Here is a 27,863-nt window from a genome sequence, read left to right on the forward strand (position 1 = left end):
GGGAGGGTGCCTCGGAACAGGGCTGGGGTAGGAAGGCCCTGGACGAGCACCAGGGCTCAGGGTGGGCGGTGGGAGCCTCGTCAGAGACCCCCGGGACGTCCGTGGTCCGCTGATTTCAGCATGCATTAGGGCCTCTCTTGGCGTGGGCCGCTATGTTCACCTGCTTGGACGCCAGAAACCTGTTTTCCCATAGTTCTACAGGCTGGAATCCGGTCAGCAGCTTGGTTTCTCCCGGGGCCTCTGTCCTGGGCGTGCAGACTGCGGCCGTGCTCCCCCGTGGTTGTCTGTGCGCGTGTGCCCTGCCATCTGTGTCCCGTCTCCTCCTCCCCCGGGGACACCGCCCGGATTGGACGGGCCCGCCCTATCAGTCTTATTCTCACTGAGCTCTGTCAAGGCCTCGCCCCCAAATGCAGTTGCGTTCGGACATACTGGGGGTTGGGACGTCCCCGAGAATGTGGGAGGGATGCTCTCAGCCCCGTCGGAGCAGCCCCCCGCTCTGCCGCCCTCCGCCGGGCCCAGCAGCGCACCACTCTCCAGCAGTTCCCTTCACCCTTTGGGACCACGGCTCAGGCTGGGCGCCCCGGCCGTGAGAAAGGAAGCTGGGGCTTCTGTCCCTTGTCCTGGGGAGGCAGGTGGCTTCTCCCAGAAGCCCCGCTAGCTCCTGAGAAGCCTCTCGGGGCCCAGCGTTCTACGGGCAGCAAACACACGGGCGGGCCCATCAGCCGGCACTCGCGGCGCCAGGGACCCTCCAGTCCCCCAGCCCGGGCCAGGGCTTCCCCGCTGTCGCTGCTGCTCGTGGTTGGGGGCCGGACCCCCGGACGGCTCCCACGCCGCAGACGACAGCTGACGACCCCACGGGGCACCCCTGGGCACTAACTCTCTGCGACCCTGCCTCCCGCCTCAGTTTTCTGGGCTAGCTATTCTCCAACAGGGCTTGTGAGGAGAGTTTTGCCAGTTTCTAAGTATATGTAGTGACTGCACCAAGTCCCACCATATTAAGTGTCAAGAGTTTGTGCCGTGGGACCTGTAGGAAAAGGTCAGGCCCCCTCCGTGGCAGCGTCCGTGCGGTTCCCCCGGCAAAGCACTGGCTGTTCAGAAGCACAACAAAAAGCCGACCTCGCTCCCGGGGCCGGTGCCTCGTGACGCAGCTCCCGTCCAGCCAGGGAGCTTGTGGCGCTCTGGCTGGCCCGCCAAGCCCTCTGTTCCTCTCTCCCTGCCCAGCACTGAGAGGCGGCTAGACGTGGCCTGTCACGTCTGTCACCCAGGATTTCTGCTGCAGTGGGCGGTGATGCACGTCATCTCCATGGGGCTCTCGACACCGGGGGCTTGGGCTTAGGTGTCCCTCCGTGTCCTGTGTCCTCTTACTGGAGAGTGACCGCACTGACGGTGGCCCCACGGGGAAAGCCACCCTGACCGCTGCCCCAAGGAAGCCCCTGCTCACCGTCACGCCTGTGGCTTTGGGCCCTTTCTCTTCCTTCTGGGAACCCCCACCTTGGAATTCCTGCCTGACCACATCGGCCTGCAGTGACCTCCCCCACCCCTGTGGCCCAGTGGTCCCCAGGGTGTGCTCCATTCCATGAGCACCAAGTCCCCCTGCTGTCACCGCCGGGCAGCTCTTCCCTGCCAGCGCCTCGACCCCAGGCAGCTGGAGGTGCGGCGGCAGGACTGAGCTTCAGGGCCCGGGGGGGGGGGGCAGCCTGCGGGGGCAGCCTGCGAGAGAGAGTGGCGCCCCTGCCGCCCTCTTTCCCTCACCGCCCCGCTCCCCAGTGGGAGCACAATCAGAAGGGGTTCTGACAGCCGACCCGTGTGTGTGTGTCGGTCATGGGAAATCAGGGCGTGTCCAAGGAGACTGCCAGCGTGCTGGTCTGTGGGGCAGATCCGCAGCGGACCAGCAGAACCCGCTTGGGGGTGAAGAGCCAGCCCCTGCACCAGTTAGGGGCCTGCCTCATCACACACCCTCTCGGTGCGCTAGCTAGGGCCCGACCCAGGCCTCTGTGGGAGCTTTTCCCCATATTCTCTTTCTGCCCAAGTTTCAGACCAGTCAGAAACACCAGGAGTCCCCAGAAAGCATGGGAGTGTAGTGTCCAGGATGTGAGTAAGCATCCCTGATGCTAGGAAACTTTGAGAAAGAAATCGGCAAGTCCAGAGTCGGAAGTGGCCCCGGGGGTGAAGCACCCTGTGAGTCCAGACGCGTGGGGGGGAGGGCTGCCTGGGAGCCGAGCGGCGGGAGGCCACTCCGCCGGGCACCGTCCCTGGGCCAGCAGCGTCGTTGACAGGTGGCCTCGCCTGGTCCCTGCCCAGCCCTGCACAGACTGGGGTCATGATCCCCATTTCACGTCAGGTGAAGGCGCCGAAGCCTCAGGAGGCCAGGTAACTTGCCCCCTGCAGTCCCCAGCTGGAGGTCGGTCCACCTCGAAGAATGCAGCCCTCTTGGCCAGGCCCCCCCTTTCCCCACTGCACAGCAAACACCTGCCCACCCCCTCCCCCGCCCCCGTGGCCACTCCTCCCCCCACACACAGTTTGTGGGGAGCTGACAAACTGTCTGTCTCGCCCCTCCTGGTGGTGATGGGACAGGAAGAGGTCCCCAGATCCAGACTCCCAGGGACACCTGGCAGGATGCCACCGCCTCTCAGAGCGGCCTCCCAGTGTCCTCCTTTCTGCACACGGCTCAGAGCTGGAGAGGTGGCGTGAGGCAGGGACCTGCCCCGTCCTTGGGTAAAAGGATGATGCCTTCAGAATCCTCCAGTCGTGGCCGTATACCCTCCCCACAGTCACCCCCCCACACCAGGCCCGCCCTCTGCCACCTCACTGGCTGCTCTCAGGGCTGAGGTAGCCAGCAGAGGAGGAAAGAATACTCTGTCGGGGCTGGGCCTTGGACTCCTTGGACCCCTTGGCCTCTGCTCAGCTTCCACCCATGCATGGCGACCTGGAGGCCTGGCCTGATGACCAGACGAACAGACCGCATGGCGACGAAGGGCCTAGGCTCCAGAGTCAGACACCCCTGGCCAGGTCCCGGTCTGCCTCCTGCAGGTTCCGTGGCTTCGGGCACCGGGCCCCTGAACTCAGATCCCTCCCCTGTACAGAAGGGACGGGCCAGCACCGGCCACTAGGGTTCTTAGGATCCGAGAGGAGTGAGGTGTACAAAGCCCTGAGCCCAGAGCCCGCGCCCAAGGAGCCTTCCCCGGAGCCGTGCTGGGTTGGGGTGTCCCACCTGCATCGTGCTGCGTAGGGCTGAGCTCTGCGAGGCTGGGCTGTGCGCCCGTCCTGGCACCGCGCCCGCCGGTCTTCTCCAGGGACACCGCTCCGGATGCCCGGATGATCTCAGCTTCAACTCACCCACACACTGTCTCTACCCCCAGCGTACCTCTGCTAGTGATTTCTTTAGAACTGATGCTTCGTGGTCAAATGCTTTTGGAAGCTGTGGTGGGCTTGTTACCAACCGGGACATCTGACACCTGGTGTGTCATAAACAAAATGAGAACAGGATATGGTGACGATGGTTAGGGCTAGAAAGCCGCTCTGTGCTTAGGTCAACCCGCTGAAGCCTGCGCCTTCAGGGAGCGGAGCGGGCAGGCACCGGCGGCCGCAGAGCTGTGACACCTCTAACCAGCACTGGGGGCGGAGGAAGGGGCTCTTCACCGGGGTCCCAGCCTGGGGCTGCTGTGTGAGCTTTGGCACCCAGTAGTCTGTCTGAACCAGTTTCCTCGTTTGCAGAGTGGTGCTGGCTGTTCCGTGAACCACTGTCTGGGCACGCGGAAGGGGGTGCCGCCTTGAGAGCCCCTCTCGGGAGAAGGCTGGAAGGAGCGCCCTGACTGCTCGGGGGCCTCATGTTCTTTGCTCTGCCTCCGCCCCTCCAGCAGGGGCGGCTTGGGGCTTTTCCTCCCACAGCTCCATTCCCTCCGTCCAGAACGCTCATGGGGATCACCTGGGCTTCTCCCAGGTGGACTCTGTGTCCAGAAGGGGCAGTGTGTCCTCCTCTGGGCTCTGCCAAGTGTTGGAAACACGGTCAGGGAGAGGCCACACCCAAGACAAACTGGACTCAACCAGGGTCCCCGCCCAGACTGCCCCCGCCTCCCCTCGCCACCAGGCCTCCTACGTGATGCACTTGTGTGCGTGGGCCAAGGGGAGGATTGGGTGGGGGGGGAGAGCAGGTCTGAGGGCGGGAACGTAGACCTCACGGGCTGTTGTGTGCATGGACTGAAGTCAAGACACAAAAGCCCGTGACCTACGGGGCTGCGCAGTGTCACCGGTGATGCACGGTGTGCACCCAGGGCGGGAGTGGGAGAGTCGTGTCTGCTCTCAGGTGTCGCAGGTAAGGAAGGGCCCAGAGCCTGGCGGACCAACGAGCGACGGATGAGTCAGGAAGGTGGAGGGAGATTCAGCCGCGGTGCTGTTCCTGGGGACAGGCGGGCAGGTCTCCTAAGCTGTGGCGCCCAGAGCGAGCACGCAGAGCATAGGCCGGGGGTGGGGTACAGACCGGCAGGTGCCTGGTCAGAGAGAGGCGGGGGTCCCAGCAGTTGCCCCCGTGTTGCCGTGGCCCGGCAGCCTCAGCATGGCCCCTGGAGACCCTCGTGCCTCACCTGCCCTCCTGGAGGGAGCACTGTCCACGGCGCCAGCGGTGTGGGCGGTGGAACGGGCCTGGGAGGCCGCGTGCTTTCCCAGGGGTGCGCAGAGGTGGAGCTGCCACTGAGCCCGTATCTGAGAGACCCGAGCCCTGCTTCTCCCGTCGCACCGCACTGCGTCCCCTGTGGGACCCTGCGGAGAGGCTGCAGGGCCCGGACACCCGACTCCTTACCGTGTGTCCTCAGGTAGGGCCTCTGCCTCCGGGGCTGGGCCCCTGTCAGGGAGTCGGCTGGTGGCCCCCCCTGTTACAAGTGCTCCACGTGCAGGCGAACACGCAAAGGGAGGTGACGGGAACGCCCCCACTGACGCGAACTCACAGGACACAGAAGTCAGCCTTGCGATCAGGAAGAGGGCAGATGTTGTTGTTTGACAGTGGACTCTGTTGTCCACGGGGCCCGAGTGCAGTACAGTAACCCTCCTCGTGGGTGCAGGTGGGCACGCTCCCGACGCAGTAGGCGGGGTCACGTGGGCCCTGCAGGGCCCGACCCGCGTGTGGCGACCAGAGTGCACGTGCCACGCCCCCCCACCCCCCACCCGGGGGGGGAAGTGCGCCGCCGTGCCTCGCCAACTCAGGTGGCTTCCGTGTCGTGTTGTTAGTTCTCTGCTCTTGTTTTGAAAACTTACCCAGTGACATGGGTTTATGAGATTATGCGTTTTCAGCATGTGGTTCTGCAGCACGTCATCTGTGTATTGCACTGTGCGCCCATCACCCAGAGTCTGGTCTCCTTCCGTCAGCACGTGTTTGACCCCGTACCCTCCTCAAGCCCTCCCCACACGCCTTAGCCTCTGCCAACACCATCCTGCTGTGTGTGTCAGTGGATGTTTTATTATTCCTTTTTTAAATCCTCACCTGAGAATATATTTATTGATTTCAGAGAAAGAGGAAGGGGGAGAGAGAGAAAAAAAACAGTGTGAGAGAGAAACATCGATCAGTTGCCTCCTGCGCGTGCCCCAGCTGGAGACTCTAACCACAGCCTAGTTGTGCACCCTGACTGGGGATCGAACCTGTGACCTTTCGGTGTGCAGGAAGACGCTCCAGCCAACTGTGCCACCCAGCCAGGGCTTGTGTGTTCCTTTCGTTTGTTCATTTGTTGCTTTCTGTTCTGTATCCCACGTCATGAGTGAAATCATGATCCTTGTCCTTTTGCACCTCACTTGCTTCGCTTAGCGTAATACTCAAGATCCATTCAAATTGCAGTGTTTCATCTTTTCTGATGGCCAAATAGGTTTGCCAGTCTGGTGAGAGAGAACCATAACTTCTGCCGTTGGACCCCCCACCCCCACCCCCAGCACCCGCCCATGAGACCAAACTGTGCTAAGTGTTCTGCGTGCATCACCTCGAGTCTGCACGCCAGCCCCGAGAGGTCAGAGTCGTGTCATTGTCCCCGTTTCACCAAAACGAAAGAGGTGACGAGACTACCGGGTCGGTCTTACCAGCTCCTAGGGGACAGCGCTGGGATTGAACCCTGGTCTGTCTTAAACCTCCAAACCACGCCGTCCAGCCCGTTCTGACCCACGTCCCCTGTTGTCGGCTGGTCCTGAGTTTGGCGAGTGACGAGTGCCCCATGAACCGAAAAGACCCCTTTAAGCCGGTGGAGCAGATAGGATCTAATAAACACGCCCCGGTGTCTGACATTTAAAGCTCTGCCTCGTCCTGTCGCCGCATCGCGGAGACGAGCAAGGGCGCCCGCAGTCTGGCGGGCGGCTGGGAACCACAGCGCAGGCGCTGGCTGTGTGCCCTGCTGTGTTCCACTTCCTTGGGGGGGCGGCGCCCTGAAAGTTTGCACCTTTTAACTTATTTCTTGTGCCCTGAGCCCCCAGATAACCTCTTTGATGTATTCCAGACATATCACATTAAAGTAGAGGGTGCCTCAGGGATAAAAGTAGTTTGGAGACTTAAAAGGCTTTATTTCTTATTCATGAAAATTATATGCTCTGTGGTATATGTGTGTGAGAATCATACGTACGTGCATACATAGAGGGTTTGTGCGTGCATGTGTGGGAGAGGCGTGGGATAACTCAGTTTTAAAATGAGCAGACCCACCGAAGAGTCCAGTCCAGAAACACTCCTCAGACGCACGGTAGCCTTGAACTCTGCCGTGCACAGTTGTCTGGCCTTCTGGGGACCCCTGGAGAGCTCAGCCAGGCAACTCGTCTGGGCCCGGTCGTGGTGCCTGGTGCTAGTCCCTCGAGGATCAGTCACGGGGAAATGAAAACCCCTCCCTCCCTATGTGAAAGTCAGGCCCTGCAGAACCTGACATCACTTGCGGGGTGGCCGAGGCCTGAGCCCTGAGGGCCGGCGCCTGTTTTCCCGGCTGCCTTCATCTCCCCCGCCTCCCAGGAGCCAGAAGAACCTCCTGAGCGTGGGAGCTCAGAGTGTCCCCTGCCGTCTGCAGCTCCGTTGGCCACGCCCCCCTCTCCAGCCTCCAGTCCAGGCTCTGGGAAGGGGGACCGGAGGGTTTTAGAGTCACGCGTCATTCCCCTCGGTGTCAGGACTCTTGGGGATGGAGGAGGGAGATTCCTTCCAGTTTGTAGACCCCGCTTTGAGCTCCAGGCCTGGGTGTCCGAGGAGGGAACAGGGGTGTTCGTGCCTGAGAAGCAGCATTCCACACCAGCTGTAGCATTCGGTTACGTGTCCGGGAAAACCTACACCCTGCGAGCGCGGCCTTCATCTTCCCATCCCGGGGACACAGCCCCACCCCCACCGGCTCCCAGGCCTCCCCTCCGAGCCCCGCAGGGCCTACAGCTGGAACATGCTGGTGGCCTCCGCGTGGTGGGAAGTCGAGCCCGTCTTGGAAGTGTTCTCTGAGAAATTCTGCTGCCTCGAGACTCCCAGGTAAGGGAGGCAGCCAGTGTCTTTCATGAGCTTCCAGAAGTTCTTCTGAAACTTCAGGCCCACGAAGGCGTAGAGCACAGGGTTGAGGCAGACCCGCAGGTAGGCGATGGCCTCGGTCACCACGACGGCGTACTGGAAGCTGGTCCTGCTGTGGTACTCCCAGCTCCGGCTGCGGATGATCTTCACGACGTTGAAGGGCGTCTGCGTCACCAGGAACAGAGCCACCACCAGGAAGATGATCTTGAGAGACTTGTGTTTGTGGAAGCCTCGGGCGTGAAGCAGGTTCTTAATTATGACCGAGTAGCAGACGACCATGACGGGCAGCGGCAGGAAGAACCCCACGGTCATCTGGATGGCAAGAACCACGGTGGGAATCTCCTCGTTGTGGGGGCTGCAGACGGGCCTGTCAAGCTCACGGACGTCGCCGTGGATGATCTGAGGCAAGGAGACCAGCAGGGAGACCGCCCAGGCGGACAGGCAGATGGCCTTGGCCCGGCTCATCCGCTTCGCCTTCTCGTTGTAGGCCTTGGTGGCCTGGACCACCGCCACGAAGCGGTCCACGGTGATGCAGACGAGGATGAGCATGGACGTGTAGAAGTTCGAAGTGTAGATGCCCAGCAGGACTTTGCACGCGGTCTTGCCGAAGACCCACCCGTGGATGCTCGCGTAGGCCCAGAAGGGCAGAGTGCAGGCGAACACCAGGTCGGCCAGGGGCAGGTTCATCAGGAGCACGTCCGTCAGGTTCCTCAGCTTCTGGTAGAAGGCGTATATGACCAGCACGAGGGAGTTCCCCACCAGGCCGCAGACGAACACTGCCACGTACATGCAGGGCAGGAAGATCCCGCAGAAGTGCAGGAAGCGTTCGTGCTCCTGGCCGCTGCTGCTGCTGCCGCCGTCGGAGGTGTTGAAGAGCCCGTGGTCTTCGTAGTAGTAGTCGTGGTCGCCGGCCATGGTGTCTGCTCTGACGAACGCCTGTGAGTCAGAACACGGGGATTATATCCGGGGCTGAGGGTCCCCGCTGCCTGTCCTCCGCCGGACCAGCCATTGCCCACATTCAGGGGGCAGGTGGTCCCCTCCTAAACCCACCCCTGCTCGGCCCCCCACCAGCGCCGTCTAGTACACGGGAGGCAGCGAGTCCAACCAGGAAACTGCCCGATGGGACAAGGAGTTCTTCACCAGCCCTAAAATTCTGAGGGTCTCCGCCGTCTGGGAGACCACGCACCTTCCGTGAAATCGCGTGCCGACTCTGTGGCCACGGGGTGCCTGTGGTGAGGGGGCGGCGCCCTCCGGAGGAGCAGCGCGGCAGCGCCCGTCTCCGCCTGCCGGCGCCTCGCAGCCTTGCCCGCCCGCCCTGCGCCCCGTTTGTTCTTAAGTGAGACCCCGAACTGCTCGTGAAGGCCAAGGCCTATACTCCCCTTCCAGGGGGTCCCCTGTCAAGGAGCCCGGAGACCAGGAGGAGTATGGGGGGTGGCCAGGACTCCCCTGCCCGGGTGGCCCGTCCCTCCTGTCCTTGCTCTCAATTGCATGCATTTTAAAAGACAACCGACGGAAAATCGAGGCGCGGAAAAGCACGTGGGCCCAGCCGAGCTGACCCCTGGCCGAGGCCTGGGGAGTTCTCCTCCCCAGCGTCCTCTCCCACCGCCTGTCAGTCACCACGAGCCACCATGGGAGCCTGTTTCCTGAAGACGTCCTGGCCTCCAGGCATCTTTTTCTTTTTAAGATTTTACTTAGTTATTTTTAGAGAGAGAGGAGGAGAGGGAGAGAAACATCGATTGGTTGCTTCTTATGCGCCCCCATCCGGGGGCCTGGCCTGCAACCCGGGCCTGTGCCCTGACCTGGAATGAAACAAGTGACCTCTCAGTCTGCAGGCCCATGCCCACCCCACTGAGCCGCACCAGCCGTGGCGTCAGGCATCCCTTAAAAGGTGGTTCCCCCCGAAGGGAGCATGGCTTCAGCCTTCGTGACTGGCAGTTTGGGCCGCGGGGCCTCCTTTAGCAGGTGGAAGACCTGGTCAAAATGGGATGCCAGCTGGGCAGGTGGCCAGAGGCCTGGGCCAGCCCTGCAGTGAGGCTTATAGCAAAGCCCAGGTAGCTGCCCTTCTCCCCTTGGGCCCCAGCCCTTCAGGGCTGGCCCTTCCCTTTGACCCTTCTCTCTTTGACCCGTGACTCTACTGAGGACCACAGGCAGGACGTAGAGGTGATGTGGCCCGTGGCGTGGGCATGGGCCCCTGGCCTAGTGTCACCACACACAGTGGCTCATTTCTGGGGACCCAGTGCTGTGGCTGCTGGTATCTCAAGGAGTTTAGTTTTTTTTTAACTGAAACAGACATTATTTATCGCACATTTCAAAGTTGGAAGGAGGAGGCAGAAGAGTCAAAATACCGACCGACCAGACAAGGGCCCGTGAAAGGAGGCATCATCGGTCCTCCCCGATCACTCGGAGACTCTCCCTGAGTGGAAACGCGTCAGCCCTGGTGCCGCCCCTCGGTCTTTCCTGGGAACAGAGTGCCTGTCTCTGCCAGGAAGGACCTTGCCTTTGAAGGGCGAGGCGACTCGGCAGAAAGTCCCTGCCCCTGGACCACAGACGCTCGTTCTCGGAGTGTGACCGGCCCGCGGCAGGCGGCAGGCGGCAGGCGCCGCCAGCTCCCTGGGCTCCGGGGGCAGGCAGGGCAGGCGACGGGTGTGTGTGTGACTGCTTCACGAGGGGCCAAAATTTCCTCACTGTTTAGAGCATGAAACAGGAAGCTCTGCTTTTCTTAAGAGTAACGTCAAATCTCCACCACCACTCGGCTTTCTTTTGAATCCTCCTATCGTGGCTGTTGCTGGGTCCTGGCACTAGCATCACGCAGTCCCCAAAGGGCCCGAGCAGATACATCCGTGACAGTCCGTGCACTTTGGTAGTGTGTTACCTGGCTGGGGCTGCGTGTTCTGTGCAGACAGCGCATTAAAAATTCCTTTGCTAGAAACGTGAAGACCATGCATTTATCTCCTCTAACCAAACTTACATATTGACTTCCAAACATTTTTTAAAAATAGTAATATATGCAACTTTGGAAACAGTGTAAATGTCTGACCATAAAAAAATAAGTTAGAATTCAGAAAAAATATAATTCGTGTTTAGGAAGGACTTTTAATACTTCGAAAAATGTAATACATTTAAATTGCTCAGAAGAATGTAAGCACAAAATGAACATCAGCTGTTCCTGTTACAATGAACAGGTGAAAAAGGAATATAAAATCGATTGTGGTTCTTAACCTTTGATCATAAACCCCTCTGGGAGCTGCGTCCTGTGAGCTGCAGACCTTGCCTTTGGAAACATGCACACACACCCCTGCAGATCTGGGGGGTCGTGGACCCTCAAACTCTCAGCCATACATTCAGTGACTATATTTTTTCAAACAGAAAAAGGACCAGGTTTTAATCAGCAGTGCGCTTCCAGCTGGCGAAAGTAGGGCCACTTATTTCCCTTACATTTTCCAAAATTTCTACAGCGCTGTATTGTGACAAGAAAGCAAACCATACTCTGACAGAGCAGCCTGCCATCAAACGCAAAAGAAACAAAGCCAGAAAGGTTATTCAGTGAGCAGGCAGGCAGTGACTCTCCACCCGCCGGGATTGTGTCTTCGCCCCCCAGAACCACGAGCCAGCAGGCACTTACTGTGAGTCCCGCACCACGTCAAGTCATCTCCACGGCCCTCTAACCCTCGGCGGCACGCAGCGGAGACGCAACGCGAACCCAGAGCAGCTGCGCGGTACGCTCCTAAGCCTGTGCATTTTCAGCAGGACCTGGGGCCCTGGCGTTTACCTATAAAGACGACGAGGAATGACTCACCAGCCGAGGTGTTTTGTCAGATGGTTCCAGAGATGAGCTCTGCTCCACAGCAGGGGCTACCTCTACCCCTCTGTGATGTGGTCCATGTTTCCGCCGAAAAGCTTTTAACTCTTGGTGATTGGAAGAGACCTAACCCATCAGCTCGATCAGAATCCACATGACCAGCCTGCACCCATGCAATTTCGGGTCAAAGATAGGAAGCTGTGGTTCTGTTACTGTGAACTCCCTGCCCCCTGGCTGGCAGCTGCTCTGTGGGGAACTGAGAGAGGCGTGACTGTAAGCCGAAGGGGAGCAGCAGGTGCTCCTGGCTCGGGCGGTCCACTGAAGGTGGCGTCCGTGCCTCCAGGTCGTTTCGCTCACTAGTCACGCGTCTCCTGGGAACAGTGTGAATCTGGACCGACGTGAAGTCCACGCTCCGGCCTGGGCCGTGCGTGTGTGCGTGCAGCTCCGACAGGAGAGCCGCCGCCGATGCACAGCGGCCCTGCAGAGTGGGTGTCCCCATGTCACAGGGGAGGGCGTGCAGGCCGTACCTGCGATGACAGTCCCGTGTGCATGCAGCCGGCACGTCCAGGCGCAGACCCAGCTCTCGGTCCTTGCCAGGCCAACGGGCCGATGTCTCTCGGGCTGTGGTCTGAGGCTGCCCTGCCTCCCGAACCCGTGCCGCCGGGGCCCCGCGGCCGGCAGCACTCACCTGCCCGGCGTGTGCTGGCTCAGCTGGTTTCCTGAGGCTGCCCTCTCCGCTCCGGAACTCCCCGGATAGCGAGCACCCTGACAGTGTCTGCTCCAGTTGGTCTCCATGGTCCGAAAATGCTGGCGCTTCTGGGAAGTAACAACGCTCAGGAGGCAGGACTTGGAGGAATGGTGCCTGGGTCACGTTCCCCTGTGGCCCCCCCCCCCCCGCCCCGTGGGAAGGATACCAGGTAGAGATATGGGCTCCGCTGCTTTTTTTCCCAGAAGCAGCCATCCTCTTGCTCCCCCTGCTGAACACACCCTCTCCTGTGGCTCTTCCTGAGGGCAGCGTGTCAGGCTTTGGGCCCAGTGACTAGACGCAGCCCCAGGGTCTGGAGACTAAATGCCCAGTCCCACCAGGATGTGGGCCCTGGCCTGGGTGCTCCCGTGTGCGGCCGTCCAGTCCCAGTCACTTGCCGGTGAGGAAGCAGGTTAGAGAGGTTAGAGGTCAGCTTGCTGGCCCGAGAACACGCCTGCAAGTCGTTTTTCAATGAAGTAGGTCAGACTGTTTCTTCCCCCAAGCCGGTACACACGAAGTGTTCCCCAAGGGCGGGAACCCTGACGAGGTGTGGATTGTGTGCCCCTGGACCGACAGGCGGGGGGACGGCCGGGTGGGTCGCAGACCTAGGACAGGCCAGCAAACGGACAAGCCAAGCCAAACACTGGAGGGGGTGTGGGCCAAAGCACTTGTCCTTCCAAAGGAAGGCCTTCTGGGGCAAGACAGCCCGTTGGAGTCAGCCAGCCTGTCATTTTAGAATCTGGGAGCTTTGGGAGATGAGCTTCCCCCCACCCCCCAGGGACCATGTCGTTTAGGACGGGTCTGTGAGGGGGGGCTGAAAGGCCGGAGCCTTGCCGACACGTGCTCGGCCGTGCCCCCCTCCCTCGGTCGTCGCTGGTATCCGTGGGGACGAGCAGGCCCCCAGCTGCTGCCCGCCACCCCTGTGTGCTCCGGCGCGGGGGGCGGAGAGGGGGTGTGTACGTGGGAGAACGTAGCGGCGTTTGTCCTAACTGTTCTCCATGGAACATTCTCCAGCGAAAAACTTGCAGCTGAATTGGAGGAACGAAGCCACTCACCACTTGGGGGCCAGAATTTTATGTCAGCCACTTCACAAAGTGCCTTCTGTTAACTGCCAGTTTGTGGTGTTCATTGTTTCGAGGGTGTTCACTTTTCTTTGAAAGAAAACTCTAAAGGCAAAGACCCACCCCTGTGTGCTGGGTTTCCCCCGGAACACTGAAACATTTTCTAAGCAGAACGGAGGGAAGAGTACAAGGGAAGTGGCAGCCACGCCTGCTGCAGAGTTCCCTCCGAAGCCAGACTGTGTTGACCTGCTCGCTCACCCCGAACACCTGGCGTGCTCCGGCCAGAACCGTCAGGGCTGGGGACGAGGCAGTTACTGCTGCCGGCAGGAGAGGCCAGCTGCAAGGCATCGGCAGGTGACCCCTTACCACCCACCCTGTGGAGGGTGAGTTCAAAATCATCCTCAGAAAAGTAGCCCCTCACCAGAAGGCAGCAGCAAGGGAGTTGGGTGTGGCTTGCTCGGCGGCGCCCCCTGGTGTTGGTTGTGAGGATGGGCTTGCTGGTGTGCGCGTTGTGTCAGGCCATAGTTACCAAGTAATCAAAAATCAGAGTTCCAGAAGTGCTCTTCTTTGCTTGTTTTTCAGGCAAAAGAAAACCGGTAACTAAAAGAGAAAGCACTAGGAATTTACTTTAATAGTAAAGTAAAAGGACACCCCCGATCCATAGTGAAGGCGACACATGAAATGACTCGGCCCAGCCTCCCGGACCGAGCTGGTCGGCAGAGCCTTCTGCAGTGACGGGCACGGCCTGCGTCCCTGCTGCCCGGCGCGATGGCCGCCAGCCTGTGTGGCCACTGAGCACTCGAAGTGTAGCTGGTGCAATGAAGGAAACAAAATATTTTTTCTAATTTTGATAAATTTGAGCTTAAATAGCCACATGAGGCCAGCGGCTACTGTACTGGACAGTGCACTTGTAAACCAGAGACTCTGTAGTCCACAGGAGGCAGGTCGCAGCTCGAGGCTGCACAGGAGGCTGCCGGGCTGTGTCATTGGCCGCAGCGCCGCTCCCGGCTGCACCGGGCTCAGCCGGGCAGAGGGCAGAGGGCATATGTGGCCTCCAGGAGAGAGCGTCAGCAGGACGCTCCGGCCACGGGGGCCTTCTAGGCAGCTGGCCCTTCCCCAGCCAATCTGATCAAGCAGGGAGTCCACTCCCTGGGTGGTCTGTAGAACTAAAGTTGTACGGCAATCAATTCAAAAAGAGACTGAGGCACTTTGATTTGTGAGAAGAAAGTACGATAGATTCCAGCTGCAGAGACCAAGCTGCAGGAACCCCACCCGTCCCTCATCCGTCATCTGGGCGGGCTGGAGCCCTGGGCCATGTTCCCGGAAAGTGCCTCAGTGTCCCTCTCATCTGTGGTCACCACGTCACCCTGACTTGGTTCCAAAGTGGAGCCTTGGCCCTGTCCTCTGTCGCAGGCATTTGACACGGAAAGCCGCCTTTGCCCGAGGCACGTGACTAGACATTTATCGAGCAGAGACTGTGTGCAAGGCAGGTGGCCGCCCTCAGGGTGGAGCGGGATGACGCAGAGGTACGTGCCTCGGGACAGGTTCGGCCGGACTGGCCATCCGGGAACTCAGCAGGGAAGGGTGACACTCCGCCGTCCTCCATCCGAGGCCCCCAGAGCTGGCAGTGAGCTCCCATGGCCGGGGCCACGGGAGAAGGAAGGTCACCTGTGGGCAGCGAGTTTGTCTCACCCTACGACAGAAGGCAATGGGTCTGGTAGGGACAGGCTGCCCCCTAGTGGCCATGCTTTTGTCCCTTCTCACAGTCTTTCATCCTTGGACACCTTCTGAGGATCACTCAGACATCCTCCGCGGTGCCCCGTAGGGACGGCAGAAAGGCACCTCCATCACACCTGCTGCCTAGGTGTGGGCGTAGGGAGATGTAAAGTCAAAACAAAAGCCTCGCAAAACAATACCGATCCTCTCAATGTGCATGGATCATTTCTCTTCTGTGCTTTAATGTTGGCCATAACTTACTTCAGTTGATTCACAATCCCCTAAATGGGTCGTGACTCACAGTCTGAAAATCTGTTGAAAAGGACCTGCCTCTAGGCATTGCCTTCCAGGCCGCAGGGCCCACCGGGCTCGCTCCTAGCCCCGCCCCCGCCTGCCTCACTCGGCTGCGTCCTGCGGGGCCTCCTGCGGGGCCTCCGCCGGGGCTGGCAGGGGTCCGGGCCCGCTCTGGAAGTCACCGACTCAGGGTCTCCTCCACGGGTCTGCCCCCAGGTCGTTCTTGTCCATAGGGGTTAAAGATACTCCGTGGTCAAGTAAATACAGAAACACTAGAGTTAAAATGTAATGGATAACTTTGATGCAGAGCTTCTCCGAGCCTCAAATTTACTGTGGCTGTTTAAAGTGTGCTGTGACTGCCCTGACCGGCACGGCCCCACTGGGCGTCATCCCACAAAGCAAAAGGTCACCGGTTCGATTCCTGGTCAGGGCATATGCCTGGGTTGCAAGTTTGGTCCCCAGTCGGGGGCGAGTTCAAGAAGCACCTGGTCGATGTATCTCTCACACATCGATGCTTCTCTCCCTCCCTTTCTCCCTCCCTCCCCTCTAAACCAAAGAAAATCTCTAAATAAAGTATGCTGTGACTTTCTGAGAGAGTGGGAGCTGCCCCCCTCCCCTGGCACCCGCGTCCCGCCAGACACACTTTGGGAACCACAGATGTCCCTGCGGCCAGGTGGCCCTCACGGCTGGCCCTGCCCCACAGCCTTCCTGTCGGCCCCATCAGCCCTGGGCGCCGGTCTCGTTCCTGGAGATGGACCAGCGCAGGCTCGTCTGGTCGCGGCCTGGCGCTGAGAAGGTGGGATCCGTGCCACCGCTGCCCCGTCCCGTGGCTGCAGCCTGTGGGGTGGGACGAGGGGCGGTCCTTTATCGTAGGGTCTTCCCCTGGGGCAGCTGTCATCAGGGGAGTCACTGCTGCCCTGGCGTCCTTTCCCCGTTCAGCGGCCCTCGGCCCACAGAGTGTGCCAGGCCCCTCTCGCGGCCTCCAGGACTGAAGGGTTTCCCACAAGGTCTGAGGTTGGCTTCGTGACTCCCAGGATGAGCACCTAAGGGTGTGTGACCCTGCGTTCTCGTTCGTGCCATTTCAGGGACGCCACGTCCAGCTCGCTGACCCCGGAGGACTCCGAGGACATGCTGCTGGGGCAGGACGCGGAGATCCGCCTGCTGCGGTCCGGAGAGCTGATGTGAGTGCCGGGCGCGGGGCACTGCTCCCCAGGGTGGTGTTTGGGGCAGAGGGGCCGGCCCTTCCGGTGTGGGGGCTGGAAGGCACCCCGCGGCTCGGACTCGGCACCAGTGGTAGCTTCCAGGTGACACGTTTTTTAACGTATAACTTACATGCAGTGGAACCCCCTTCACGGCGTGTAGCGCTTGGACTTGGACAAACGGGAGGGTGCGTCATCACCAGTCACCCTGCTCAGGGCCACAGCCAGCCCTGCTCCCCACCCCTGCCCAGGAGAAGCCGAGGTCTAGGAACGAGAGCTGACCGGCCCCAAGGGACCAGTCTTGATGAAGACACAGCCCAGGTCCCTCGCCCCGAAGTTCCCCGCACCCCTGGGTGTCCATCCCTCTCCCACAGGCATGCCCTGCAGTCTGCTCTTCTTGAAAATAACTTTCTTTTCTTGTCGTGAAAGCAACACATCTTCAATGCAGAAAGTCAGGAAAGTAAAGATAAGTACATACATGATTTTTACCATAAATAATCTACGTTGCATCTTGCAGTCCTTTTAAACTTAGCATTGCGTGAGTATTTCCCCGGAGCAGTCTTTTTCTCCAGCGCTGTTTGTGTCCGGCGGCTGCAGAGCTGCCGAACGGTCGCCGAACAGGCCCAGGCGCCCAGTCCCCGGTGTTCCTCCCGCACCTCCCGGGTGCAGCTGCTGCCCGAAGCCCTTAGATTCAGAGCACGTCCGTGAGGCACATGGAAGCAGACCCCGCCCTCAGGCTCAGAGCTGAGTCGGGGGGAGGCTCGGCCCACAGTGAACGTGGGAAAGGGCGTCGTGCACGCGGCGCTGGAGGGCAGTGCTTGCCCTGGCAGGGAAACAGAGAGCAGGGTAGGCGGCGGGGGAGTTTGCCGTTTCCGACAGAGCGACCCCAAACAGGTGAGACGCGGAGGAGCCGCGCATCACTCCGGACCCGGCTGGCCGTGGTAAGGACTTTGGTTTTTGACCTGAGGGAACGCGGCCCCGAGTTAGGTGTGGAGCAGAAGGGCGACTCCCTCCAGTTTACAGCTGGAAGAGGCCGCTCCGGCTGCTGGGGAGCGTGGCTGGGGAGGGTCGGGGGCAGAGGAGGGGGACCAGCAGTGTCTGCATCTACAGCGCGAGAACTGTGGGCGCTGGCTTTTGTTTCAGATTATTATTGGAGCCGTGGTAGCAAACCCCTGATTTGTTGTTATTAGCATCTCCTCGCGGGGGACTGGGTATTGTTCTTTACTGAAAATACGGTGTCTAGAAAGGTCAAAAAGACTAAAGGCTCAACCCAAGTAATGATGCAAGGGGAAGATTCTGGAACGTGAAATTACAAGGTGACCCAGCCTGAGCGGGGCATCCCGCCAACCAGTGACCGCGTGCACAGTGACGCACTAACATCCCACATTCCAAGACCTCTTTCCCACGGCGAGCCTCTCTAGCTTCTCTGCCAAATGTAAACGTTGGAAAAGGCCTTTCACACATAGTTAGAAATAATGCCCCAACTCATGTGGTTCAGGGGATTGAGCGCCAGCCTGTGAATCAAAAGGCCACCGGTTCGATTCCTGGTCAGGGCACATGCCTGGGCTGTGGGCCGGGTCCGCGGTTGAGGGTGTGCGAGAGGCAGCCCATAATTAGAAATAAAGCTTAACACATGGAAAAATGTTTTGTGGAATTAAGTTTTCACAAAGGTGAATGACTTTGGTCAGAGCTGTTCTTTAGAGCCTTTGGGTTTTGAAATCAGTGATTAGTCAGTCCTCTCATCAGCATAGCTCTGGGGAGTGTTTCTGTCCCTCCCTGCAGCTGCGCAGACAGACAGACAGGCCTCAGGCGCCACCAGCTGCCTCACAGCCGCGGGCAAGTTACCGATCTCTCCGTCTGTAGTTTCCACCCCCAGGTCAGGAGGACGGTGAAAGACGTCTCCAGGAAGGGCCCCCTGGAGCCGCGACGACTGGCCCCATCCCGCACCACCCGGGGGCAGCCCCCAGCTGGTGCGCTGCCTCTGGAGTCGCCCGGCCACTCCGTCACTCAGGCCGAGTCTCAGGCCAAGTCACAGAGACCCCCCCACCGGCCTTAAGTTCATCCTCCTTGTTCCACACCAGTCAGGGGGCAGGCGTGCTAGTCTCCGTGTGAGAACGAGACCACGGGGCCCGAGCGAGGGTCCGCCCTGTGGCAGTGAGAGCGAGGCAGGTGCCAGGCCCAGGTCCCTCTGGCTCCACGCCTCAGTCATCCCGTCGCGTCTGGGTCCCGCAGAGGGCCCGTACACAGAGGGCCCTCCCGGAAGAGGCCGTTCCCCACCTCTTGGGGGTTAGACCCGGGAGGAACACAGCCCCAAGAAGCCTTCCACCCCGAGCGCTCATGAAAGAGAGTCTGGGGAGGGGTCCAACGTGGCAGTGGGGCGGGTGGAAACCGCACTCACGTGCTCCTAGGCCCAAACTGGAATTGTAACTAAAATACGGAACACTCAGCCTGAATAATCCACCAGCGACTGGCTTAGCAAAAGTCTTGAAACCAAGCCCGTCAAGACTGACGGCGCAGAGACCGGGAGAGGGCTGGCCCTTCCCTGCAGAGGGATGTCTGAGCTGCAGAGGCCCCCTGAGGAGTGAGGGGTCTCTACCCTACTCCGGGCTGCCAGCCCAGAGCAGCAGAGCAGCAGAGCCGGGAGAGGTGCCCACATGGCATCTGGCTGTGGAAGTCAGTGGGGACTCTGCCCGCCAGGCAGAGACAGGCTTCTGCTAGGAACCCGGGCGCCCTCTCGAAGGCCCAGCGCACTGAGTCTCGTCCGCAGCCACTTACCCTGGGCTCCGACGGAGGCGTGGCGGAGGAGCTGGTCCTGGGAGAGAGCCTGGGTTCGAGGGTCAAGGGAGCGAGCTGAGGGCCAGCCGCCAGGGTCCCCGTGCTGAGTCCCTCTGTCGCACCGCAGCGCTGTCTGTCCAGAGTGGGGCACTCCCCTGGGACCACAGCCCCGGGGTGGAAACAGCCCCGCCTTGCACACTCCCTGTTGGGTGTGGTCACTCCCTGGGGACCTCTGCTGGGGACACAGCAGAGGTGCCCAGAGCAGAGGAGTCATCTGATTGGGAGTTGTGTGGCTCCGGGACAGAGGTAACTCCTCCTCGCCGTCCCCCCAGCCTCCCCCTCACCGGAGAGGAAGACTCCTGGACAGACTCAGTTGCGTAATTCTAGGACATGGTCCGTTTTTCCTTATATGCCTAACTGGTGCGGAGCCCTCCCTTTGCACAGCCAGATCTTGGTCTGTTTGGGCCTGGTTAACTCTGATGGCCTCGCTCTGATGACTCCCTGAGACCCCGCACCACCGCAGAGGTTGACGGGTGCCTGGCAGGTGGCGGCTAGCCTTGGTGTGCCCTGGGACGTTGGCCTCAGACCCAGCACTGCCGCCAGTCTGGTAATCACCGCTCACCCCTCTGGTGGCTCACTGAGAACCTGCCTCCTGAAACCTGAGGATCACCAGAAACAGGCAGCCAGAAGGCAGAGGCAGATCCCAGAGTGCCCGGGACTTCACGGACCTGCCCCCGGCCCCGGCGCACAGCCTGGTCCTTCCTGCACATGCCCAGGCCCAGCAGAGGCAGCCCCAGCCCGTGGGCTGTTTTCGTAGCTCCAAGCAGGGTGCCCAGGCCAGTCACAGGCAGCGTCTGACATCTGTCAGCACCAGAGTCCCTCCCAAGAGACCCAGAACCGACACACCCAGCGGTGAGTTCGGGCAGCATCAGAGCAGGATCGAGGGGTGTCACAGTGGCACCTCCAGAGGGAGCTCGCGGCCGGCACTGGGCCTCACCGAGGTGGCTCCGCGCCCTGCGGTCTGCACTTGCTGGGCTGCTCACACTCTGTGGGCCTGGTCCTCCTAGTCGGCCGGCCTGGGGCTCGGCCCCGTGATCCAGTGGGCAAATAGCACTTACACTCACTGTTCACAGGAGGACTCACAGGAGGACCCACACAAAAGCCCCGAATCAGATGGCTTCATGTGTGAATTTTACCAAGCATTTCAAAAAAAAAATAACACCTCTCCTTCTCAAGCTATTTCAAAAAATTGAAGAGGAGGGAAGACTACCTGTCTCATTGTGCAAGGCCAGCGTTATCCTAATTCCAAGTCCAGGTAAAGACAATAAAAACCCAGAAAAGTATAGGCCAATATCCCTGATGGACATAGATGCAAAAATCCCCAACAAAATTGTAGCAAAGTGAATCCAGCAGTACGTTAAAAAGATTGTACACCACGATGGAGTAGCGTTTATTCCTGGATCACACGGTTATTATAATGTCCACAGGTCAGTTAACATGATACACGACATAAACAAAATGAGAAGTAAAAATCATGTGATCATATCAGTAGAAGCAGAAAAGGCGCTTTTTAAAAATATTTATTTATTTTGAGAGAGGAAGGGAGGGAGAAGGAGAGGGAGAGAAACACTGACCTGTGAGAGAAATATCCCTCGGCTGCCTCTCGCATGCCCCCATCCGGGGACTTGGCCTGCTACCCAGGCACGTGCCCTGACGACGAATCGAACCGGCGACCTTTAGCTTTGCGGGATGATGCTCAACCAACCGAGTTGTGCTGGCCAGGGCCAGGAAAAGCTTTTGACAAAATCCAGCACCCATTCATGATAAAACCTGTCGAAGTGGGAATGGAGGGAACATATCTCAACATGTCAAAGGTGTATATGGCAACGCTAACATCATACTCACTGGGGGAAGACTGTTGGGTTGGCCAAAAAGTCCATTTAGTGGACTTAGTGGACTTCAGTTCTGTAAAATAAAAGACACGTTTCTCATTTTCACCGATAACTTTATTGATCTGGATATTTGGAGTGTGTGGACTCTCTCCTGCTATTGGCTTCCAGTGGGCAGAGGCCAGGGGCGCTGCTCAGCATCTTCCGGTGCAGGAGACAGCCCCAGAGCAAAGAATTATTTGGCAAAAATGTCAATAGTAACAAGAAACTTTGCAAGCCACTTTTGACACGTTTGATCAGTCATAGCACTTTCTCCATACACTGCACAAATCTATTTTTGCATTTCATTTGCATTTTTACCTTCCTTGAAATAATAAAGCATAATACATTGAAAAAGTTGCATAGCTTTTTCCATCTTCAATATTAAAATGGCTACATCTAAATTCACCAATTTTGATAATTTTTTTAAATGCATGCTGATATGACAGCTGTCACAATACAATCTAACAAAACCGTTTCAAATAAAGTTAAAGACAACTAAGTACTACTAAAGCCATCATACGGAAAAAACTAAATGAACTTTTTGGCCAACCCAATAAAAGCATTTCCCTTAAGATCAGGAACAAGACAGGGATTTCCACTTCCACCACTCTTATTCAACATAGTAGCGAAGGCCTAGCCACAGCAGTCAGATAAGAAGAAGAAATAAAAGGCATTCAAATTAGAATGGAAAAAGTAAAACTTACTATTTGCAGATTACATGATACTGTACATAGAGAACCCCACAGATTCCACCAAGAAATTACTGGAACTAATAAATTCAGTAAAGTAGCAGGATGCAAAATAAATCTCCAGAAGTTGGTTGCATTTTTATATACCAATAATGAACTATTAGAAAGGGAAATTAAAAAAAAATCCCATTTACAGTTGCATCAAAAATTTAAATACCTAGGAATAGATTTAACCAAGGAGGCAAAAGACCTGTCCTCAGAGAATTATAAGACACTGAAGAAAGAAATTGAAGCAGATACAAATAAATGGAAGCACATACTGTGTTCTCAGACAGAAATAATTAACATTGTTAAACTGTCCATACGCTCCAAAGCAACCTATAGACTCTGGACAATTCCTGTCAAGACACCAGGGGTGTATTTCACAGAATTAGAACAAATAATCCAAATATTTATGTGGATCCACGAAAGACCCCAAATAGCCACAGCAATCTGGAGAAAGAAGAACAAAGTTGGAGGAGTTCATGCTACCTGATATCAAACTATACTGTAAGGCTGTAGTAGTCAAAACAGCATGATACTCCATAGAAACAAATGTATAGGTCAGTGCAACAGAACAGAGAGCTCTGAAATAAACCCATACTTACATGGTCAATTAATATTGGACAGAGGAGGCAAGAACATAAGATGGGATAAAAATAGTTTATTCAGTAACCGGTATTGGGAAAATTGGACAGATACATGCAAACAAAAATGAAACTAGATCACCTTCTCACACCACACACAAGAATAAACACAGCATGGAACAAAGACTTAAATATAAGACTCAACACCACAAAAAATCCTAGAAGAAAATATAGGCAGTAAAATCTAGGATATTTTTCTTACTAATATTTTGTGTCTCCTCAGGCAGGGGAAGCAAAAAAACAAATGGGACCACATCAGGCTGAAAGGTTTTTACACAGCTAAGAAAACCTGTAACAAAGTGAAAAGACAACCCAGTGAGTGGGAGAATGTATTCTCCAATGATACATCAGATAGGGGGTTAATAACCAAAATTGATGAAGAACTTAGTCAACTCAACACCAAAAAACAACCCAATTTAAAAATGGGCAAAAGACCCGAATAGACGCTTCCACAGAGGACATAGAGATGGCCCACAGATCCATGAAAAGATGCTCAGCATTGCTAGTCATCAGAGAAATGGAAATCCAAACCACGACAAGGTTTCCCCTCACACCTGCCATCAATGCGATGACGGGCGAGGGTGCGGAGACAGGGGAGCCCTCGCGCACTGTTGGTGGGGACGCAGACTGGTGTGGCCGCCGTGGGAAACGGTATGGAGTCACCTCAAAAAGTAAGAATGGAACTGCGTTACATGACCCAGTGATTCCACCTCTGGGGATATGTGCAAAGGAACCCAAAATGTCGATTTGGAAGAATAAAAGTATATGCACCCCTCTGTTCATAGCAGCGTTATTTACGATCGCCAAGCTCTGGAAGCAGCCCGAGTGCCCAGCAGCAGACGAGCAGGTTAGAAAACGGAACACTGCTCATGCGTAAAAGCAATGAGGTCTTCGCAGTTGCGACAGTGTTGATGGACCCAGAGAGTATTATGCTGAGTGAAATAATGTCAGTCGGAGAAAGACAAGTGCCACATGCTTTCACTTACACGGGGAATCTAGAGAACAGTATAAACAGTCAGTGTGGAAACAGATTCCGATACAGGGAACAGACTGACAGTTGCCAGCGGAGAGGGGGTTTGGGGGTTTGGGGGTTTGGGGGACTGGGAGAAAGGTGGAGGGATTGGGTGCAAATGGGCAGTTACAAAGCAGTCACAGGAATGTAAAGAACAGCACAGGGGGTGCATTCAGTGGTAATGTAATAACTTCCCTGACCAGTGTGGCTTGGCTGCTTGGGCGTCGTCCCCCAAAGCAAAGGTTTGCTGGTTTGATCCGGTCAGGGCACGTGCCTGGGTTGCAGGTTTGGTCCCCAGTCAGGGAGTGTGTGAGAGGCAGCTGGTCAGTGTCTCTCTCTCACATTGATGTTTCTCTTCCTCTCCTTCTTCCTCTCTCCCCCTCTCTCTAAAAATAAGTAAATAAAGTCTTTTAAAAATAATATAATAACTGCATGGGGCTGGGTGTGTATTAGAAATATCAGGGGGAGCACTCCGTAAAGTATGTGATTGTCTCACCACTGTGCTGTACAACTGTAACTAATACAAAATAAATGCAAACTAGAATTGGAGAAAAATTTTTTTCAATTGAAAAAAAAAGAAAATCTGGGGTATTTGCATGTAAGAAAAGTCAGGGTGTCCACTCGGAGGTTCCTGATGAGGGGTGTGCTTTCTGCTGGTGGTGGTTAGATAGGGGGCGACAGGGAATGGGAGGGAGCAGGGGGCAGCTAATGGGGGCAGGGCAGCTGAGGGCGGGCTGCAGAGGGCGGGGCCTCAGCACTGGCCTCCCGCCCCGGAGGGCACAGGAGGGCTCTGGCTGAGCTCTCAGTAGCACCGCGGGCCTGCACCGGCGGGGATTGTCTGTGTTTGTTACCAGTGTGTCCCCGGTGCCTAGTACCATGGCAGGTGCGTAGTAAGTGCTCGGAAGATGCCTGTTGGCGTGAGTTTCACTTTAAACTTCCTCTCTCCGTATTAAGCCCATGGTCAAGGACACCCAGAGCTTATCCTCCCGAGAGCTTCGGGTTTCTGGCCGCCTAGGAGCCACAGCCAGCCTCACCCGCCAGGGCAGCTTTTACCTACTTCAATCAGGTCCCTCCCTGCATTCGTTTGTTTGTTTGTTTGTGTTTAGGATAAAAGTGCCCTTCACAGTGGAAGAGATCACCAGCTTCGGGGAGGGCAGCCGGGAGCTGTTCGTGCGGTCCAGCACCTACAGCCTCATCCCCATCACCGTGGCCGAGGCGGGCCTCACCATCAGCTGGGTCTTCTCCTCCGACCCCAAGAGCATCTCCTTCAGCGTGGTCTTCCAGGAGGCCGAGGACGCACCGCTGGAACAGTGCAAGGTGAGGCCAGCTCCCTGCCGGCGGGCCCTGCTGGCACGCCAGGACGCCTGGGCAGGCCCTTCCCGCCGTGGGCTGGGGCTGGTCTGTCTTCTGCCGGGCAGGCCTCTCTTGAAATGTTCTGGGCCCCAGCTGAGAGAAACAAGGGTAGGAGAGCTCCTGGGGAGTTTTCCTTTCCAACCTGAGCCGGTTCACCCCTCCTTAGGCAGCCTGGTGGCCCCCCCGCTCCCAGGAAGTCACCGTATTGATGCCGAACTTAGTGTGGACACCGATCCGCATAGCGCACACCACAGCTCAGCATGCCTGGGCTCACGCGTCCCTCCTGCCTCAGCCTCCCGAGCAGCTGGGACTACAGGCGTGCTACACCCCAGACCACTGAATCAGAACCTCAGGGTGGGGGTGGGGGGGCGCAGACACCCCTGGGCGACCCAGGGGGCAGCCAAGGATGGGAACCACGGGCTGGGGTGAGGGGAGGAAGTCACTGTGCACGGGTCGGGCGGAATCCAGAGCAGAGGTGGGCGAACGGGACCATGGTGGCTGATTGAGTGTGGGGTGAGGAAGGGCAGCAGAATCCACGCCTGCTCCTCCGCAGGGACAGAGAGGGTGCGGGGGACAGTGGGTGAGAGCCCGTGTGGGTGAACACCCGAGCTCCATTTGAGTCACTGAGTGGAGGGGACAGTGAGAACAGTCAGACACCAGACAGGAGCTTAGGGAAGAGCCCAGGCCCTTAAGGTAGCTGCCCGAATCACCATTTTCCAAAAAGACAGGAGTCAGGATAGCGGGATGCAATTTGAGATCGTGTGAAACAAGGTAATATCCATTTACCCTCGTGCTCGTGGCCCACGGGTGCCTGAGGGGCTCCGGGGAGGGTGGGAAGGCCCCGAGCTGAAGGCGCACCAGGCCGCTGCTCCTGAGCCCTGCGCCCCGCGGAGGAACGTCTGGGCCCGCCCTCCCGCCGTCCCTGCCCGGCTCATGCGGACGTTGCTGGTCATTTCTGTGCTCTTTGAGTCACTCCTGAGATGCCATCCTAGCCTCCCTGAGTCTCACGTTCCTTCTTACCCGAACACTGCTCTGCCCTCTCGTCCTTTCCGGGGCTGACAGCAGCGCCACCTACCTACCTGGCTTCGGGGCCCTTCCTTCCTGAGGGGCTGGGAACCCCTGGCCGCGAGCCCCTCGGGCATGAGGCCTGAGAGTGGACTGAGGGTCACCTGCTGTTGCGCATGAGGGGGTGATGTCACTCTGTGGGCAGGTCTTTGTCCAGCTTGCAGATGAGGAGACTGAGACACGGAGTGACTCACCGGGGCCCTGAGGGGAGCATCAGTGACGGCGTGAGCCTGTTGGCCCTGCTCTGACCCCGCCGCACTGCCAGGAACTCTCGCCGGTGCCTCTGCTGCTCGCCCTGCTGTTCCCAAGGCCCACCAGACACCCAGCGCTGCGTCCACTAGATTAGACACTGGAGGGGTCCGTGGCCAGCAGGGCGGGTGGGGTGGAGGGGGTGAGTAGAGCAGGTGTCCTGGCCTTTGCCATTCCGCCTGCCCACACGTGGCTGAGCCGTGGGTCGTTCCCCTTGCTCAGTCACTCACCTGCCAAATCCTCATGGCCCCGGGAGCCAAGACTTGGGGGGGGTCGGTCATGACCACGTTGCCTTCCCCACAGTGGACGCCAGGGGGCAGAAGGAGCCCATCTACAGGGTGAGTGGGCTGCCAGGTGTTCAGAGGCTCCTCTGCCGCCACAGGCCACTGTCCCCAGCCAGCTGTGGGCGGAGACAGTTATTCCTGCCTGAAGTGCCCAACCATGCCAGCCCGGGAAACCTATTTCCAACACCCCTCTGTCCTGGTGACTTCCCATGTGAGCCCCTGACCAGCCCGGGTCTTACCAGAAACCGCGGGATGCGGTGATGACGGAGGCGCAGACTCGGGAACTGTGCTGCGGACCCGCAGTCTGTTCCCAGCCGTTCCCTGAGCCTCTGCTGTGCTCTGGGCTCCGTAGCGCCCCCTGGGGACGGAGAGAGAAGGGGGAACGTGGGGCCTGCCCTGGAGGAGCTCATGATATAACCAGAGACCCGCGTAAGTAGGCAGCTGTGATCCCACGCGGTGAGTGTCACGGTCAGCCTGGCCCGGGGGCCGGCCGGCGAGCAGGGCGGGAGACCCCTGGGCCAAAGCGGGAGACGCGTGTGGGGACCTGGGTTAGGGAAGCGTCCGGGCAGGGGCGCAGCACAGCAGAAGGCCAGCCCATTTCATTTCTGGCGGCACCTGTCAGACACTGGCCCCCGGCCACCCTCCCGCCAGGGTGCCTTCCTCCGGGCCTGACCCCAAGCTTAGAGACTGTGCGGTCAGGAAGGCACCTGATAGAAGAAACAGCACAACAGCGACCTGAGGCCACCCGTGCGCAGAACACGGGCCCTGCTCTGTCTGGCCTGGGGACCCGTGTTGGCCGGAGAAACTCAGTGGCTGCCTGGGGCCACAGAGGGGTGGGGAGGAAGCAGGACTGGGAGCAAGGACCCTCAGCTTTTTACTTTGTAAATAGCTTCACTGAGCCGTAGTTCAGCCATCTAAAACGTACAAGGCATTGCTACTTTTAGCACGCTCACGGAGTTGTGCAGCTGTCCCCACCATGTACCCTTAGGTCATTTTCCTCATCCCCCCAGAACCTCGGAGCCATTAGCAGTCTCCTCCCCACCCCCACCCCCAGCCCATGAGCAACCACCAACCTACATTCTGTCATTGTGGACTCGCCTGCTCTGGGCATGGCACGTGCACTGAAGCCAGCAGGATGTGGCCTTGGTGACTGGCTGGTCCCATGCAGCACAGAACCCGTGCTTTGTACCTGCAGCCCGAGCCGCTGGAGCCCGAGGGGAGATCAGTGAAGCCACGTGGACTGTTGTGCAGACACGCGGCGTGAGTCAGGGCACGGCCACTCGGGCACGGAGGCCCCGGGGAGAGGTCCCCAGGGAGCCCGCGGAGTCCAGTCTCTCAGGTGCCTGTCGGTCACCTTCCCGTCACCTCAGTGGCACAAGCTCTGGACACCAGAGTTATTAGTGTCCCCTGGACACTTCTGGTTTTTTATTTAAAATAATGAGAGAACTTTACACATTTGACTGTGGTAGGAAAACAGCAGCTGAAAAGCCCGAAAACCCTATAGGATAGG

At 58.1% G+C, this 27,863-nt stretch overlaps 2 protein-coding genes across 8 annotated transcripts in view; one reads left to right on the forward strand and one right to left on the reverse strand.

Annotated features, from left to right (window-relative positions):
* FYCO1 (FYVE and coiled-coil domain autophagy adaptor 1) overlaps positions 1–27,863 on the forward strand; it is a 70,716-nt gene that overhangs the window by 35,602 nt on the left and 7,251 nt on the right. For all 5 annotated transcript variants that reach the window (XM_045857183.1, XM_045857187.1, XM_045857185.1 and 2 more), the window contains exons 15-16: positions 16,196–16,291; positions 24,509–24,719. In XM_045857183.1, the coding sequence (XP_045713139.1) occupies positions 16,196–16,291; positions 24,509–24,719 (307 nt within the window). The remainder of the gene's footprint in view (positions 1–16,195; positions 16,292–24,508; positions 24,720–27,863) is intronic.
* On the reverse strand, positions 6,519–11,444 carry CXCR6 (C-X-C motif chemokine receptor 6). Of its 3 annotated transcripts, none has more exons than XM_045857190.1 (2): positions 11,292–11,444; positions 6,519–8,431 (listed from the first exon to the last, which is right to left on the reverse strand). In XM_045857190.1, the coding sequence occupies exon 2, from the start codon at positions 8,408–8,410 to the stop codon at positions 7,364–7,366; it is 1,047 nt and encodes a 348-aa protein (XP_045713146.1). In that variant the 5' UTR covers positions 8,411–8,431; positions 11,292–11,444; the 3' UTR covers positions 6,519–7,363. The 3 variants fall into 3 exon arrangements, with proteins under 3 accessions (XP_045713146.1, XP_045713147.1, XP_045713145.1); XM_045857191.1 differs by having other exon boundaries at positions 11,265–11,317; XM_045857189.1 differs by lacking the exon at positions 11,292–11,444 and adding an exon at positions 11,118–11,282.

The sequence above is a fragment of the Phyllostomus hastatus genome, unplaced genomic scaffold, assembly GCF_019186645.2.
Source record: "Phyllostomus hastatus isolate PE091 unplaced genomic scaffold, TTU_PhHast_1.1 phas_scaffold_129, whole genome shotgun sequence".
Lineage (NCBI taxonomy): Eukaryota > Metazoa > Chordata > Mammalia > Chiroptera > Phyllostomidae > Phyllostomus > Phyllostomus hastatus.

Bases quoted from the DNA above. Each gene is read 5' to 3' on its own strand.
- CXCR6 (XM_045857190.1), bottom strand. From the start codon at position 8,410: ATGGCCGGCGACCACGACTACTACTACGAAGACCACGGGCTCTTCAAC.